General features: G+C 32.2%; 2 protein-coding genes and 1 long non-coding RNA gene across 4 annotated transcripts; 1 reads left to right on the top strand and 2 right to left on the bottom strand.

Moving 5' to 3' along the window:
- Window positions 1-571: 571 nt before the first annotated feature.
- On the bottom strand, window positions 572-4,867 carry LOC107360212 (cytochrome P450 4C1-like). The gene is made up of 4 exons (XM_015926839.3): window positions 4,560-4,867; window positions 4,387-4,496; window positions 3,437-4,082; window positions 572-1,307 (listed from the first exon to the last, which is right to left on the bottom strand). The coding sequence occupies exons 1-4, from the start codon at window positions 4,780-4,782 to the stop codon at window positions 754-756; spliced, it is 1,533 nt and encodes a 510-aa protein (XP_015782325.2). The 5' UTR covers window positions 4,783-4,867; the 3' UTR covers window positions 572-753.
- Window positions 4,868-8,222: 3,355 nt separating this feature from the next.
- Window positions 8,223-10,873, bottom strand: LOC112538635 (uncharacterized). The gene is made up of 3 exons (XR_003081875.2): window positions 10,732-10,873; window positions 10,567-10,643; window positions 8,223-9,274 (listed from the first exon to the last, which is right to left on the bottom strand). It is a non-coding gene; the product is annotated as an uncharacterized LOC112538635 (long non-coding RNA).
- Tdg (Thymine DNA glycosylase) lies at window positions 10,544-16,304 on the top strand. Of its 2 annotated transcripts, none has more exons than XM_015926860.3 (9): window positions 10,544-11,211; window positions 11,346-11,653; window positions 11,715-12,318; window positions 12,446-12,889; window positions 13,052-13,377; window positions 13,839-14,218; window positions 15,242-15,331; window positions 15,433-15,645; window positions 15,820-16,304. In XM_015926860.3, exons 1-3 carry the CDS (start codon window positions 10,794-10,796, stop codon window positions 11,832-11,834), a joined length of 846 nt encoding a protein of 281 aa, XP_015782346.2. In that variant the 5' UTR covers window positions 10,544-10,793; the 3' UTR covers window positions 11,835-12,318; window positions 12,446-12,889; window positions 13,052-13,377; window positions 13,839-14,218; window positions 15,242-15,331; window positions 15,433-15,645; window positions 15,820-16,304. The 2 variants fall into 2 exon arrangements, with proteins under 2 accessions (XP_015782346.2, XP_089123666.1); XM_089267540.1 differs by having other exon boundaries at window positions 15,055-15,331.
- The last annotated feature ends 1,689 nt before the right edge of the window (window positions 16,305-17,993 follow it).

The following is a 17,993-nucleotide window of genomic DNA, read 5'->3' as shown; positions in this document are numbered from 1 at the left end:
AAGCACTGAGTTTGAATTTCTTGCACTGAATTTATTTTTTACCATTTTGTATTTCGCACATAAAAGATACTTTTGATACTTATGAGTTTACGCATATTGAAATCAGATAAATCAATTTCCACGCTGAATTTTAAGTTAAGCAATTCAGTAAATTGACAATCAAATCTAATGAAGCACAATGATTTACATGAAAAATAATTTTAATAATCCACCAAAACCCTGTAAACATGATTCACATCGATAGATGGCTGCACGATGTATGTTAATTTGTCAAATTTGGATTTTTATGGTTCCTTAATTTTAAATCCAATTTGCCTGAATGGATAAGCTTGACCTTTCCGTTTGCGCTTCAAGTAATAATATAAACACTGACTATCTGTCAATCACGACAAAATTTGTTGACCTTTACGCTTTCAAATATCGTTGAAAAGCTCGAGCACAAAAATAAAAACTGTTTAAAACATAAAGATTGATTTAGGGCATAACGACAAAAGCCGAACTTGGAAACACAATCGATTGCAATAAATTTTTGAATCAAGTTGAAAGTAATAAATTGAGACCAAGCTTGTGATTTTAGGTTGAGTAATTTTAATACAGTGATGAGTTTGTCCAAGACTTACAACGGGTCACAGTTAATGGTTTAGGAAAAGTTTCAAAGATTTCGATTCGAAGTCGATTCGTCGCCAATATCATCAGAATTCTTGAAAATCAAAATCTCCGATGATTAAATCTATTCATATAATGTTAAGATTTTCAATGAAACAATTTCTGTTGATTCTCATTTCTTGGTGTCATTATTATTTCCAGAGGTAAAGCTGGCTGGAAAGTAATTTCATACAGAATCGGAATATTTCCGTGTTTTCGAGTTGATCTTATGCTAAATTTACGAATGATTTGAATTGTATAAATCTTGAGTTCTATCATTGCATAGCGCAATCCAATACAGATTCGTGGTCCATAACCAAAAGGTATGAAAGATGCTTTTGGTATTTTGGAGACATTTTCAGAGTTCCATCTATCAGGATCATATTCATCTGGATTGGGATAAACACTTGGGTCATGATGGCAAGCTAAACATGTTACACCAACAATGGAACCTTTTAGAAGTCTTTTATCCTTCACCATGATATCCTCTTCGAGTACTCTTCCAGCACCATTGACAGGAGGATTCAACCGAAGTGATTCTTTTAAACATTGGTCAAGATAATTGCACTGGTTTATTTTATCCATATCATCTACCGGTGTATCATCAGGGAAAAATTCAATGATCTCTTGATACAGCTTTTCTTGTACACCTAAATGATTGCCTAAAATAAAAGATTGAGTTTGAAACAATTATTGCAGTATTCAGGGTTTATTTTGAGAAATTTGTGCAAAAACATTCTAATAAAATCAATGTCATGAAATTTATATCAATATAAAGTTTGTTGCCAGAAAGAAACATTCACACAATTGTCACATTTATACACAAATTGGCGAAAACGCGTAAAAATTGATTTCTTTCAAAGTTAGACTCTGGTGGTTTGAAGGGACGTAAAAACTGAGTCCATTTGTTGGATTTAAATGCTTCTCCGATCGACAACTTTCAAGAGAATCGAGTTCCAAATTGAAACTTCGATCAAATTTTGTACAATAATGGAAGCAGATTTTTTGGTAAAACTCATAGTTTTACTCATAACTTTTGATCATCAACCAGAAAATAAAATATCTTGAGAAATAGCATTTTACCTTTTCTGTTAAACAGATAAGTTCGATTTTTAGTTGAACGCACCGCATTCTATGACCACAAGAGTTAGCAAGCTGAAACATATAAATTATCCATAAAAACTGACCTTTCACACCTTGGGTTAAACACTTTTAACAATTTGCCGATAGTTCTCTTGCTTTTGGACATTAACCCAAAAACTTTGAACCTCTGTATTCCGAGAATGGCATCACCTACAATCGTCAATCTTTCACCAATTTAATTCTTAGCTAATTACTAATGCAATTCAATTCGCAAGAAATTAATTAGCGCAATTTGAACATGGTTTTAGGGTTTTAAATGTATGAACAACAGCTTATTCAATAAAACAAACTCATCTCAACCTCTTTCTTGGTAAATAAACCAATTTGATGGTTAAGACTGCAAACGAAAGACAAAGATTACTGTTAAAGTCTCGAAAATTTGAGTAAAGAGTTGAGACTTGGTCGGGTTAGTAGGGCTAGAAAAACTGAGTCCGAAGGTGCTATTAAATAATTTATCCGATGAACGGTTTCCGAGAAAATCGAGGACGAAATTGCAACTTCGATCGCTTTTTGCTCAGCTATGGAAACAATTTTTTCCGTGTAACTTTCACTACAGATACATCTTTTAACGACTAACCAGAAAATGATCTTATTTTGAGAAATAACATTTTCGGTTTCTGTAAAATAGATCAAGTTCGATTTTCAGATAAACTGATGGATTTCTGTGACCGTAAAAGTTAGGCAGTTGAAACTTAGCATGCGTCGATAAAAATTGATGGCACACATCCAGCACCGAATCCTTTTTTCAATTTATCAAAAGTTTTCCTGATTTTGGACATTAACCCAAAAACTTTGAACCTCTGTATTTCGAGACCAGCATTACATACAATCGTCAAAGATTGACCAAAAACTAGATTCCATTATGGGTTACAATATGTGGAAATATTAAATTATTCAAGATCTTACGAAAAAAGTTAGAGCATTGTATTTGTTCATGTTACCAGATTTATTAAGATAAATAGTTAATCAAACACAAATGAAAATTGTCAGAATAATATTCATAATTAATGAATGTGCTTGAATTTTGTTCGATATTCAATCATCTTATATCATTGCCAGTTATGGAATCTAGTGTTTGGTTAGAGAATAGCGAATGTAGGTGATGCCATTCTCGAAATATCAAGGCTCGAAGTTTTTGGGTTAATGTTCAAAATCAGGAGAACTATTGAAAAATCGAAACAAATATTCAAAACATGTTGCGAAGCAACAATGTTTACGAACAAGTAATAAGTTTCAGATCGCTAACTCTTAAGGTGACAGAAAGCGTCCGGTTTAGCTGAAAATCGAACTTGATCTGTTTGACAGAAAATTAAAAATTTTATTCTTCCAAATAACTTATAATCGGGTTGATCATTAAAGGTTACATCAATAATATGAGTCTCATGAAAAAATCTGCTTCCATAGTTGTGCAAAAAGCTTTGCAAGTTTCAACTTCGAACTCGATTTTCTCGAGAACTGTTGATCAGAGAAACTTTTAAAGCACACAAATGGACTCAGTTTTTATGTCCCTACAAAAATACAGAGTCTAAATTTGAAAGAAATATTTTTTTACGCGTTTATGCTCATTTGTCTTGAAGTGTTTGTGTCAATTGTGTTGATTGTGTCTTTTTTAGTTACAACTCAATATAAAGAGAAATTAAAATCTTACCGAGATTGAATAAAAGCCAACGTAAGGCCACTGCAGTTGTTTCATGTCCAGCTGCAATGAGAGTCATCATTTCATCGTGAAGTCCTTCTCTATCTACTTTGTCTTCGAGTAAATGGACAAAATCTTGATCTTCTGGTCCATTTGGTGGTGAACTTTCCAAAAGCTGCTTTCTTCGATTCAATATTTTATGAATCATTTCTTCAGCATCTTCCATGGTCTTGTAATAAATTTTGCTAAACTTGAAAAATTTGAAAAGCCAATCAAACTGATAGAATGGGTTCGAAACGCGTTTAACTGAATTTTTTTCCACTGCACTAACAAGTTCGATTAATATTTTTTTATCTTCAATCAAATCATCCAAAGGAATACTTGCAGTCGACTTTAAAATGATGTTCAAAGTACTTGTATGTATTTGATTGACCAAGTCCACAGGTTTACCAACTTCACCCTCCAAATGTTGAGAAAACGATTCGACTTCTTCATATATTGCTTTAGCATAGCCTTTCATCTTTTTAGTCGAGAAAAAAGGTTCAATCAATTTTCGTCGAACCTTCCAAATTGCAGGTTCTGAAGTTAACAGTCCAGATCTTAGACCCATAAATTTATAAATGTGCGGTTTCTTCAACTGTTTCTTGTTCAATACAATCTAACATTATAAACACAAAGAAAGTAAATAGTTTTCAATGATCAAAGTGGAAAGCAAAGTCGAATATGTTGACTTGATATTGATCATTAGACTATCAATTGAATATGAATCGAATCACTTGCTTATTGAAATTTCAAATCACTTGTGATACTCACAGAAATTCTTACAAAATTTTGAAAGCGAAACACTCACATTCTGTTTCGATCTATAGTAACAATTGCTTACTTCGATATTCGCTACAAAGATTAAACCATATTCAAAGTTAGATTTAGATGATGAATAAATGATTAGTGTTTTACTTTACCTCTACCGCTTCATGACCTGAAGCAAAGACGACTGGAAACATTGAAATCCATAAAACTGTTAGGTTTTGATTTGGGCCAATAATTTTAGGGAAAAATTCGTACAAATTCACTGAAACATGAAACATTGAAACCATTATGCTTTGAAATGGTCCGCTATGATTTGATCACTTACTTGCGAGCCTTTTAGTTTCGATGGGGAACGGAAAATTTGGCCAAACTTCCTTCCCATGGCCAAAAAGCCAGTGTTTTGGATAACAATGAAATCCATGATAATGAAGGACCATTCGAACAAAATTTAGAGTAGGTTTCAATAGATAAACGTAAAGAAAATATGAAACTATTGAAAACAAAACCAATTTCATTGATTCAACACTAAACAATCCAATGGAAGCCATTGTAAATTTTGAAAACAAATGCAATTTAATTTGGAGCTGTTTGATATAAAATGACAAACTCAACTTCTGGATTGATAAAACTAATCAAAATAAGTTTTCACATTCAAATTATGATTTACTTGATTGAGTTTATTGCAATGTCACGAGAAACGGTAATTAAATTTAATAATAATTGCTACTCATGTTTCGAAATCACTCGAAATCAATGATTTGTATCAATGGCCCATTACCATATTCACGCGTATAGTGGCACCGCGCTAATAACCTGTGGATAAAACTATGTTACAGTCTATTCAATCGGGAAATTGTAGGGAAATATCAGGAAAAAAATTGCTCAAGACTTACTAAACATTATTCTGAGGGATTTCTTGTCCAACTTATCCAGTAATAAATAAGCAGAATCAAGAAAAAGGCGAAAACATTTGACTCTGAATATTGACGAACGTGAACGAAACTAATGCCAATAGACTATTTGATGTTAAAACATGTACGAAATGGTTAAAAGAAGGTTGTTACTGAAAAGACACAGCTAAAAATTGTCACATATGCACAAATTGACACAAATGGGCGAAAACAGGTAAAAATCTATTTCTTTCAAAGCTAGACTCTGTTGGTTTGTAGGGATAGAAATGCTGCGTTCATTTAAGAGCTTTAAAAGTTTCTCTGATCGACAGTTCTAAAGAAAATCGAGTTCGAAATTGAAACTTCGATCACCTTTTGTACAATCATGGGAGCAGATTTTTTCGTAAAACTCATAGTAATGATGTAACTTTTAATGATCAACCAGGGAAAAAAATATCTTGAGAAATAGAATTTTACCTTTTCTGTTAAACAGATCAGTTCGATTTTTAGTTGAACGCACCGCATTCTATGACCACAAGAGTTAGCGAGCTGGAACTTATTAAATGAGACTTGTTATGTCGATACAAATTGTCGCTTCACACCTTGGGTTAAATACTTTTAACAATTTGACAAATAGTTCTCTTGATTTTGGATATTAACCCAAAAACTTCGAGTCTCAATATGCCGAGAATGGCATCACTTACAATCGTCAATCTTTCACCAATTCAATTCTTAGCTAATTACTAATGCAATTCAATTTAAAAACTTTGCATTAGCGCATTTAGTCTTGATTTTTTGGGTTTCAAATGTATGAACAACAGCTTATTCAATAAAACAAACTCATTTCAACCTCTTTCTTGGTAAATAAACCGATTTTATAGTTAAGATTGCAAATGAAAGACAAAGATTGCTGTTAAAGTCTCGAAAATTTGAATAAAGAGTTGAGACTTGGTGGGGTTAGTAGGGAAATAAAAGTTGAGTCCGAAGGTGCTATTAAATAATTTATCCGATGAACGATTTCCGAAAAAATCGAGGACAAACTTGAAACTTCGATCGCTTTTTGACCAGCTATGAAAGCATATTTTTTCTTGAAACTTATACTACTGATGTATCTTTTGACGATCAACCAGAAAATGATCTTATTTTGAGAAATAACATTTTCTGTTTCTTTAAAATAGATCAAGTTCGATTTTAAGTTAAGCCGATCGTTTCCTATGACCACAAGAGTTAGTGAGCTGGGCTTTGTTAATTATCCATAAAAATTGGTGCTTCACACCTCGGGTTAAATACTTCTAACGATTTAACAATAGTACTCTTAGTTTTGGCTCTTGGCCCTAAAACTTTTAGCCTCAATATTTCGACGATGGCATTACATACAATTATTTTTGTTTCACCAATTACATTCTTTACAAATTAATAATTCAATGCAATCAAATAAATTTTCCATCAGCGCATTTTGGTCATGATTTTTGGGTTTTAAATGTCCGATGACAACTTATTCAACAAAACAAACTCATCATAACTCATTTCTTGGTAAATAAACCAACTTTCTGGTTAAACTTTCAAAGCAAAAGCAAAGAGTACTGTCAAAAGCTCGAACATTTGAGTTGTGAAATGAGACTTGGGAGGTTTGTAGAGTTATAAAAACTACGTCTATTAGTGCTATTAAATAATTCATCCGATGGACGGTTTCCGAGAAAATCGAGGTCAAACTTGAAACTTCGATCACTTTTTGCTCACCTATGGAAGCAGATTTTAGCACGAAACTTATTTAACTGATGCATCTTTTGATGACCAACTAGAAACTGGTCTTATTTTGAGAAATAACATTTTCTTTTTCTATTAAACAGATCAAGTCCAATTTTCAGTAAAACCGATCGTTTCCTGTGACCGTAAAGGTTAGAAAGCTGAAACTTAATATTTATGCACAAAAATTGTTGGCACGCATCATAGATTAAATACTTTTTTTAATCCATTAACAGTTCTCCTGATTTTGGACATCAACCCCAATCATATTAATATCAAATCAAGTAAGTTTGAAAATGGCCAAGTTAAATCAGTTTTGGAAACAATGCAATTTGATTGGGCTTTTCAGCAGAATAATCCAGATGAATATGATCCTGATAGATGGAGTCCCGAAAATTTGATACCTTATGGTTATGGGCCACAAATCTGTATTGGATGGGGTTATGCATTTATGGAAATCGAAATTCGATCAAAGTTATTCGTAAATTTATCATATGATCTGCTCGAAAACATGGAAGTATTCCTGTCTGAAGTTAGTTTGAAGCCAGTTCTAACCTTTACCGGTTACCTTTGAAAATTATACTGACACCAAGAAACAATAATCAACAAAACTCGTTTAGTTAAAAAAAACTTAGTGAATCTTTATTTTAAATTAACTCGATAGTATTGTTGAACCTCAACCCGAAGAATTGAGAGAAATGATTTGATGTTTTTACGAGCTGTTAAACGCATTCCTTAGTTTGCTCGCGCTGTAACTTTGGGTTGATTTGTAGACTAAATGTTGACTTTTCAAAAGTCAAATATTAAAAATTGGTCATTTCTTTGTGAATCTTGAGCTTACATTTAATTGAACAATGGATTTGACCTTTCTGTAAATATTGAACAATGATATTTGATGAAATTGTAACTAAATAAAGACAGAGAGCTGCAAAAGGTATTTCAAAGTTGAACGCTAATTAATTTAGCAATCAAAAAGATGAAAAATGTTTTGTTGATGTAATCAGAAAACATTTTGATGAATTAACCATGAGTAGTTTGTGGAATGAGATTTACCAGAAGTAAATGTATTAAAGGAAATATGTTTTAAGAAGAAGAAAAGTATCATTATCATCATTATCATCACCATCAGTAATTGAAGGAAGCAAGTGCAAGTGTTATCCTTAATGACATATACCTAGACCTAGATGAAATTAGCTGAAGATAGACTTTGGTAAGGTTAAAAGGTCTTGGGACATTGAGTGAGAGTCTGATGGTGAAAGAAGAAAATGTATGTTGATCAGGAAAGATGAAGATGTATATCATTCTGAAGGAGAAGAAGAAGGAAGATTCAATTGAGACAATAATAAAATGAATGCTTTGAGAAATGCGTTTTATTGGAATGGTAGGAAAGCGAAAGAGAAATTTTTCCTTTTGGAATGTTGATTATCTTGAATATAAAAGTTCTTTATGGATGAAGAGTAAATTATGTCGTAAAACGCATTTACCAAAAACAGATGAACAAGAAATGATGATGATGAAAGAAGGAAACGGTTAACGAGAGAAGAGATGATTACATGATGATGATTAAGATGGGTTAGAGGAGCGCGTGAGGAAAACGGCGAAAATTAAATTAATTAATAAAATTAAAACCAACCAAGAGAAAAGATGAAGACAAACAAGAACCATTTACTAACATTTGTAAGTGATCAAAAAACGTTACATGATAATATTAATATTCATGCTTTAGATTACGTTTTTTGTTCATTTTTTCTCTGAACTTAACTAATGATTCTTGGGTTTTCTTCATCTTTCCTTTACATTTCATGCTGGTGGGTCTGGGTTTGGGTTTTAGGTTTTAGGTTTTAGGTTTAGATTTACAATAGCAGGGAGATTTTGTTCACAATGAAAAAACCATTAGACAAGTTTCATACAATGAAACAAAGCTAACCAAATACAATGTGATAATGATGTTGTTGATAGAGGCAAATACATGGAAATGATGAGAATAATAAGGATGATGAAATGGGATCCACATCTTGTTAGTCTTTCTGTCTTTTCTCTGTCTTTTCTCTCTACTAATCCACAAATTCATTTTGTATTGCACAACTAAACATTAATCATTAAGTTTCCATTGACACTTTTGTTGTGTCGCTCTACAAGGCCTAATTTGGTTCCTGCCGAAGTGGGTAAAAACAGGAGAAAACAAGAGTCTCCCCTCTGAAGCAACCTTTCTCTCTTCCCGGAAGTACAAGGGGATCATCATCGTCATCCATTGCTTTTTTGCCTCCGCTTTATTTTCCTCTTCAATATCTGTCACCAGAAAAGCTTTGCTTGTTCCATCTTTTTCTTTGCCTTCAAAATGTTGTTTATCTCATTCCAGCAATCAGGTCATCATCACCTTCGTTTTCACTTGAATCCATAACATCTAAACGAGGATAGAAAAGAAAAGCAAAAATTGAAAAATCACTCGAAATTTTTAGGAATTTTGTTTACATCGATTTGAAGGGAAAAATTATTTAGCTTCAATCTTCAATCAGTCTCAATTTTCCCTCTCTGTCTTAAGCTTGGAAATAAAAGTTACTTTTCTTCATACTAAATGTTAAGGGAACCTTTGATCGTCTAGTAAGCAAATTAAACAATAAACATTTTGATTGCATATTGCACCCAGTTATGGCTTTATCTGTATTAGTTAACCATCCAATTACACAGATAGACAGCGCGTTTTCAAGTACAGTTACTTTAATTGTCAGCTTAACAATTAAATCTTGCTCTCTGAGTCTATTGCAACAATAATCACACAGTTAGGTCCTAATAAAGTAAACTCAGAGATAATTAATTGGATTTAATGATGGTTTTGCTTGATGATATCAAGTTATGAAAAGGATATACAGTTAAATAAAAAGTGAAAAGAGCAAAAAAAGTGATAAATTAGCAAAAAAAGACGAAACTTCATCAAGAGCAATTTATACTCATATGGTAACTGTATTATGTGATGAACAGCAAAAGAATGAAGAAAAAAATTGAGAAGAAAAACTCAGAATATTTTAATTTCTCTTATTTACTTCATCTTTTGTGCTTTTATAAAAGCAATTCTGTGAAAGTAGAAATAAAGTTCAAGTAGGACAGAAGAGAATTTGAATAATTTGCTTAAACAGGGAAACAAAACACATTAATAACCTGCTCAGACTGACATTTCAATCTTTTCATCGTTTATTTTTCTTTATTCTGTCTACCTTTACAATTTTATTTGCTCAACTCATCTTAACTTGCTCTAAATAAAAAAAGAAGTTGATATAAAAAAAGCATCAGCTGATATTGCGCCCTACATGCGAATGTCACAAGAATGAACAATTAAATAAAAATAAGTCGACTAAGTAATCATAGACAATGTTAGACAGAGAGAGTGTGTAAAAATTCAACAATGGTGAAGGTCAGATTGCATAAACTCTTTCTATGTCGCCTGTTTGGCGATGAAAATAAGAATAGATGTAAAAATAAAAGGAACAACTGAAGAGCTAAGAAAAAATAAACTAATGTCAACATGATATCAAGCAATGACAACATTTTTCGGGGCAAATTTCATGATTACTTAAAGCAATATGCATTGGTTAATCTTTCCTCTCTTTGACAGGTCTTGCTTCTTCTGGACTGGATTAGACAAGACCCCCCTCAAACTAGCCACTAGAAGTTACTAGATTAAAAATCAAGTTAACTCACTTGTTTACTGTTTACTGTTTCTCCTTTGGTTTTCCTGTATTCCTTGTGTACAAGTCCAATCAACACCAATGCCAAATCTTGAAGAAGAAAAGAACTGATGGTTATTATATTGACTATAATTGACAGATTAAAGTGTATTATCATAATAAAGTATTTACGAGAGACCATTGACCTTAAAAGCCTGTAAACAGCAAAGGAGACCAGTTGTAAATAGGGAAAACAAAACAATGGCTGGTCCTTCCTACTCCTCCACGTCTGCTGGAAATCCGTCCAAACGAGCGAGATTTGATGTCGATGAAAGTATACTTTTGGAAAGACGGTTAAAAGATTCCCTCAAACCAGGACTTGATTGTGTTATAATTGGTATTAATCCAGGATTATCATCAGCATACCATGGACATCACTATGCTGGTCATGGTAACCATTTTTGGAAATGTTTACACGCCTCAGGTATAATTAATTTTAAGGCAACATATCAAGATGATGACAGACTAATTGAATATGGCATTGGTTTCACAAATATTGTTGAAAGGACAACAAGAGGATCAGCTGATTTAAGTAAAAACGAGATCAAAGAAGGAGCAATTATGTTGCGTCGTAAGCTGGCTCTCTATAAACCAAAGGTTGCTGTTTTCAACGGCATAGGTATGTAAACAAAGATACATGATTCAATGATTTGTTTGTCCATTTTAAGCTGGTATTTGGTCAACTTAACTGCCCACCATTTTATGATGATTATCACATCTTTGAGTAAACCGTTTCTTGTAATTTTCAACCAGGAATTTATGAAGTTTTCTCTGGAACCAAAAATTTTCCTCTTGGATTACAAAGTGAAACACTGGACCAGACACTTGTTTTTGTTATGCCATCCTCGTCCCCTCGATCCTCAGCTTATCCAACAGCTCAGGCCAAGATGCCGTTCTATCTTGCACTGAAACAATTACTAGATTCAATTAAAGCAGATGAGTTTAATCAATTGGATAAGTCGAAAGTTATTTTCCCTCCAAAAATGGGAAATAACAGTAACAGTTTTATATCCAGAGATGGCGCTGCTTGCTCCAAGCAAAATAGCATGTTAACCAGAAAAGTTTAGTTTCAATCAAACAAATTTTCAATTTATTAAATCTAATTTTTTCAATATCTTTTAGGACGTGGGTGACCATGAAAGTGACACTAATCAACCAATTGGCTCTCACAATGATACCAGTGATACCAGTGAAAGTACCGTTGTTCTTTCCCGTTATTTTCTAGATACAAGTGACGATTGATTTACTGGTAAGATTTGCTGTTGGATATGGAAAAGCCATGAGAAAAAAACTGTAAATAAGGAAAGTTAACCTAAATGGAAATTATAATTTATTAATTTTAACCGCAAATAAATGGCAATCCAACGTAAATATGATGATCAACAATCACGAGTGAATAGGATAAGGAAGGAAGTAATGAAGTAAAAATGGAAAAAAAGAATCTACTTAACCATATACAGCCAAAAAAGGATCCCAATACAATTTTTGTTAAACAACCTGTTTTGCTTATTACCATTATTATGATGATTATTATTGCTACATATTATTTACCCAAGACCAACTTTATCTTTTCCAATGTTATTCTAATCTGGTAAAATTTGATTCACGGTTCAAGCGCAAAATTTGCTCTTTTCTTCTGTGTTTGGTGTCATTCTGCCTGCATTTTTTCACGATAGCAAAATATTTAAGTGATATACTGTCCTAGATTTGTGATTATTTACACCAGGTTTGTACTTTAAACACCATCAACCTAGGAGAGCTGTGAGGAAGACTTGAGATTGTTGAGGTGCCTCAATTGATTTTTATTTTTCTCTTCTCTCACATTTTTCCTTTCTTTTCCCCTCTCTCTCTAGTTTCTCATCATCTTACAACCAGAGGAGGCTGCTTGGCAATCTACCAACAACCAAGCTTACAATCGAACAGAGAAATGTTGAAAATTGACAAATAAACAAAATATCTACACACACATAAAATGTACATACAACCACACACACAAGCGAGAACTGTTTTCCTCTCATCTTTACTTTTGATCAACTTTTCAAATTTTACGATTTCCTATCGGAATTTGAGAGATGGAAAAGAAAGGAAAAGAGAAATCCAGAAAATTTAAAAACCATGAATAAAGGAGGATGAAAGGAAATTGGAAACAAACGATATTCATTAAAGAAAGCAAAAGATGAAGCAAAGCATTTTGCTTAAGTCAATGAAAAATTTGACAATGAGAATGGATTAGTAATCAATGAAGGTCACCCAATTATTAAGGACACCAGAAAACGAAGGTGAAAATGATATACGAGGTTAGTGTGTTTTTTATTCTGATGCAAGTTGAAAGCTTTGATTATCTCGAACTCACCCACAAAATACGCTCACTTACGACATTGTTATTACACGTTACTTATTATACTATTATCTTAATTTATTGCTAATACAATTACAATTTTTTGGTCTTATTCTTGCAGCATTGAATGCCAACACCAAATGCCAATATGCAGACAAAATACCAAACGAGGGAAAAAAGGAGCAATAAAAATGATTATTCCATTATCTTTAGACGCATATTTCCTACATTAGCCTCAATCAGCTCTGTGATTAGGCCAAAACGGTGGTTGGACGAGGTCATTTGATTAAAGAGGGAAAGGAAAAGCTGATTATTTCTGAAAGTAAAGCAACAGAGCCAATAATGGTTGGAAGAAGAGGAAAAATGAGACTACAATTCGTGGAAATATTGGAGACAAAAAAGTTGAATAGAAATGGAAAGATTGATTAAACGTAAAATCCTAAAGACGTAAGCGATTGTTTTCCAAATGTCGTAAAAGCGTCTCGATTGACGTTAATTTTATTATTACATTAATTTTCATTCTCTTTTTTTTCTCTCTTTGACACACACAAACACATGGATAAACACACGCAAGAAACACACATTAAATCTGTTTTTATCGTTGACACTTTCATCAAATGCTTCTGTCAACATTGAAATGCAAAAGATAGTTAAAATTTGATCAATCGAACCTATTATTCCAGTTAATTTGAGCTTTTTGTGTATTTATGTGTTTGTGTGTTTGCGTGATAATCTTTGTTACGATCATGAAGAGAGAGGAAAAAAAAGAAAATCGTTCGTTCAGAGAAAAAGCAAAATGTTAAAGAAAAGAGTCAAAACTTGAAACTGTGTCAACTTGATCTAACGTTTTAATTCGTCTTCTCTTTTTTTCTTTCTTCTCTTTCTTTCATAACAATTGACATGAACAGAAGCAACTGGAGCAAATAGTGGTTAAGAAACGTCATCTCATAACTGTTAACTCTCACACCCACTCAACTGTTACAAAGCCTATCCAATAATAAATTCATTTACAGATTGAACAGATGGGGAAAAAGGAAAGGGAAGATCCAAGAGATTGAAACGTGTTTATGCATATCAACATAAAATGTCAATTAAAAGGAACTAAACATTTTCAATGAGCGACAAGATACATTACATGAATATGCATGTAACAGAAATACGCAAATTTCCCAATCACAATAATCTATCAATGTTGCCCAAAATTGGATGCTTTTTTCACTGGAAACCTGTCTCATCAAAAAAAAACGTCAACCAATATCAAACCTTTACCACCATTCATCATTACCAGGTACTTTACAACCTAATAACAATCATTTGTATTGATTGTACCAAGTGCAAGTTAAATATCAAGAAATGGCTAAAAACAATAAAGATACCGAGAAGGGCAATATTTTGAACCATCTTGAGCTTATCATGATTACCAGGACATCTCAATTTCTGTCCCTGTTATAATAAATCTTTAGGAACTTTTGCTCTTTTTGTTTTGTCTCAAGTCTCATTTAACCTTTAAATTTCGAGCAAATTCAACTCGACTGAGACTAAATTATAAAATTGATCAAACCTGTTTGTGCTTCTCGTTAAATCAAATCAATATTAGCTTATCATCGCTTGCAAATTAACCTTTATTGTTTTCATTTGTTTGATTGAGCAACTTGCCATTCATTGTTGTTGCTCTAATTGTTGACTATTACTACTTTTATTAGCACTTAATTGACACATTCTCACACTCAACATTGTTTACCTTTAACCGATACCAGCAAAAACAACAACAACATTAAACCAAGAAAACACCAAACTTGAAACAACAATCGAGTGAAAGTGAAAAACAAATTAGGTATAATTTAAAGTCATTTTGTGAGGGAAAACAAATAAATTGCATTGATATAAAAATACAATTCAATAGATTGTATCAAAAATGAAATGAAAAATATCTTTTATTGCTTGCATTTGGTTCAATCAAAAATCATCCCAAATAGTTATTTAAAATGTAACTAAACCCAAATTTACCGTTCTTTTTTTGTTTACTTTCAACTCTTTTATCCCTTTCATACTTTAAACAATGTAACTACTAAACAATATCATCATCATCATTATTATTACCATCTCTATTATAAACTCATCAAGTTGTCACTTAACAACAAAAACCTCAACACACTAATACTACATTGTTTTTCCCCCGTGTTAATCAGAAATCAAATCATCACATGATAATAGATTGAAAGAAACAAATTTACTAACAATGTTTCTCCTTCATTTTTAATTGTATCTCCATTTTTTCCCCTTGTCACCAATGTACCTGATTGTGCCCCAGCATTGCTAACCGGAACCAAGCTCAATGAATGGAAACCCTGAAGATTGATCCTGGATTGATGATAATTATGGCTGATGATAAATGCTAATGGTAAAGATTGACAGTTACAATTAGACTTGTGCCACTAAATATGCAAATACACATTTAGCCTTGATTAATCTAATTTTTTTTCTAACTTTTTTTTCCACCAGCAATTCAATTGTCCTTAATCAATGGGAAAAACTTGGAACGCCACTGATGATGTTTTATTAACCTGTAAAGAAGGATTGATCATTATCAATTGGATGTTAATTCATATTAGTAACCTTTAATTGTTAATCTACAATCCAAACTGCATAAGCTGTAAAAACTCACATGAGAGGGAGAAAGTTGATCAACTAATGATAATTCAAGTTTCATGAAAGGTGACTAACTATTAACAATACAATTCCAGTGAAAGTCTCTCAATAATTGCAATAATAACTTAATTTTTTTATCAACTCTAACTGTATTACCATTGATGGTATTAAAAGAGATGATATTTATAATTTAGTAACAATTAGTAACTTTTTTCTCTCTCTTCTTATTTCCTTTTTTAGGTTGGTTGGTGCAAATGTTGGTTTACCTGGAACAGTCAATGCATTTTAACACATAATAACAAGACGAAACTAATGCACTTGCCATAAATCAAGGCATCTTCTTGGGATTCAGTGGAAGAAACCATTAATCATTTTTCAGTCTGAACAATCTGTTAATCTTTCGGTCTACCGTTGATTCCATTTTGTCCTGATTCCAGTTTCCTTTTTTTTCCCATTGATCTTAAATATATATGTTTAACCTTCGTCAGGTTAACCTGATTGTTTATCATCTGGGTAAAGAAAAGGAATCGAGATTGAAATATTTTACAATTTAACTGACATTTCCAACCATTTATCCATGAATTGTCAACAATTAACATGTAACCTTATTTTGTTGCTGCACTGATCTTGCCTTGATTGTAATATTAATAGAAACTGGGAAGACGACATATTTTAAGGTTTAATGTACTTTGGTAATACATAAGTAAACATGTAAACAGTTTCAATTGATAATTGTTGTTATTTTATGGAATTTCAATCGCCCATTATCATTGAATTATCATCATATGAGTGCTCTAATAGCTTGTAATTTGCCTCCGAAAATTGAACGCAAAAATTATAACAATTATTACAAGGCTCATGTGATTATCTCAAGTGCATAATATGAAATACCAAATGGAGAAAGAAACCCAAAAGAGATTAAATTTTCTCTTCAACATTTCTCTTTCTTTTTTTTCTGTTTTTCATCTTCATCATGACAATTATAATCAACTTGATCCCAATCATATGTTGACCTTTGATAGGTTTACTTATCAAGCCTTAATGATATCTTAAAACTATCAGCTCAATTATTGCAGGTTATTACAATAAGAGTAACCCAAAAGTACCCAAATGATTGCTCTCGCTCAACCTCAACCAGACTTACCAGCCTTTTTTATTGAAACAGATTTTCACTTTTTTTTACAATTAATTCTGTACAGATTAATTGTAATCCTTATTGTTGATCAATTGATCAACACTTTATTGAATCACAATTAATCTGGATCAAGGGCAAGGTCAACCTGATTACCTTTCAATGTTTTACCTATTAAAGCTACTGAAATGAAAATGAACCATTGTAACCAGATTTAGGTTTTTGGTTTTTTTGTCACAATTAAAACCTATTTTCTCACCAATCAACTTTAATTATAAATTGTACTCATTATCACTAATCACTTGATTAACCTTATCTGGTTAAATGTCTGTGGGTTTCTGTGTTGATTCACATTGAATTTATAAATTGCTAATTGAATTGGTTTCAATAATAAGTAGTTATTGTTTAAGTTTAAGGTTCAATTTGTCGCGTCTATTGATTTACTTGATATTGTTTTCCAGTTAAATTTAACGTCAATTGATGTTGCCTCTTTTTTTACGTCTAATGTTCAAAATAAGATTAATCGTTTAATCAGCTTGTGAGTAAATTGCGCATTGTTTACCTGATTGAATTAATTTTGGTGTAAACTCTGATGACAGGGGAATCAATGGTAATCATTTTCATTACAAACAAACAGAGGCAAAAAAAGAAAGCTTTGTTTTTCAATCTGAAAACACCTTTGCTTTAACTAGACTAATCAATAACTAAGGAACTGGAAGTAAATTAATGATGAAGAAAAACGAAACAAGGCAAAAAAGGTAATTGTAACCACAATAATAGGAATAGATTAGCATTTAAGTGGATAATAACAAGTGAAACTATTCTTGGAATCAATGAGTTGTGCTAAAAGACAATCTCATGTATTGTTTACAGGGAAAACAAATGCTCATTCAAATTTTTACCTTTTTCTTGAGCAAAATCTAAATATACATATTTGGGTAAAAATTGTTTTGATTATCATTTGAGTGGAAGAAAGTTAAATATTAAAGGTAAAATAATGTTGACTGGAAAATAATGATTTATAGCCATTAATTGTGAGGGGAAATTGTCACTAGATTTGTTTTCATTAACTGGTCTTGTTCAGAGATGATGAAAGTGAAACAGACAAATTAAATGTAAAGGTTCATCTCTGATGGTGATGAGCATCATTACATGGTGAAAATATGGTTGTGATGTTAATGATGACGATGAAAAGGTTGAATTGTTGAGCCAATGTCAATCTGCGTCTTTGAACCGTTTATTGTAATATTTGTAGACGCATTCGCTGGTTTTTCTGATGTTC

This window comes from Tetranychus urticae, chromosome 2 (genome assembly GCF_039701765.1).
Source record: "Tetranychus urticae isolate SD_2017Ah chromosome 2, NJAU_TeUrti_SD_1.0, whole genome shotgun sequence".
In the NCBI taxonomy this organism is placed as follows: Eukaryota; Metazoa; Arthropoda; class Arachnida; order Trombidiformes; family Tetranychidae; genus Tetranychus; species Tetranychus urticae.
This window is presented reverse-complemented; position numbering and strand designations above follow the sequence as displayed.

Bases quoted from the DNA above. Each gene is read 5' to 3' on its own strand.
- Tdg (XM_015926860.3), top strand. From the start codon at position 10,794: ATGGCTGGTCCTTCCTACTCCTCCACGTCTGCTGGAAATCCGTCCAAA. The intron at 11,212-11,345 runs GTATGTAAACAA...ATTTTCAACCAG, and splicing joins TGCTGTTTTCAACGGCATAG to GAATTTATGAAGTTTTCTCT. The intron at 11,654-11,714 runs GTTTAGTTTCAA...AATATCTTTTAG, and splicing joins ATAGCATGTTAACCAGAAAA to GACGTGGGTGACCATGAAAG.
- LOC107360212 (XM_015926839.3), bottom strand. From the start codon at position 4,782: ATGGCTTCCATTGGATTGTTTAGTGTTGAATCAATGAAATTGGTTTTG. The intron at 4,497-4,559 runs GTAAGTGATCAA...TTCATGTTTCAG, and splicing joins CGAAACTAAAAGGCTCGCAA to TGAATTTGTACGAATTTTTC. The intron at 4,083-4,386 runs GTAAAGTAAAAC...TTATAATGTTAG, and splicing joins CAGGTCATGAAGCGGTAGAG to ATTGTATTGAACAAGAAACA.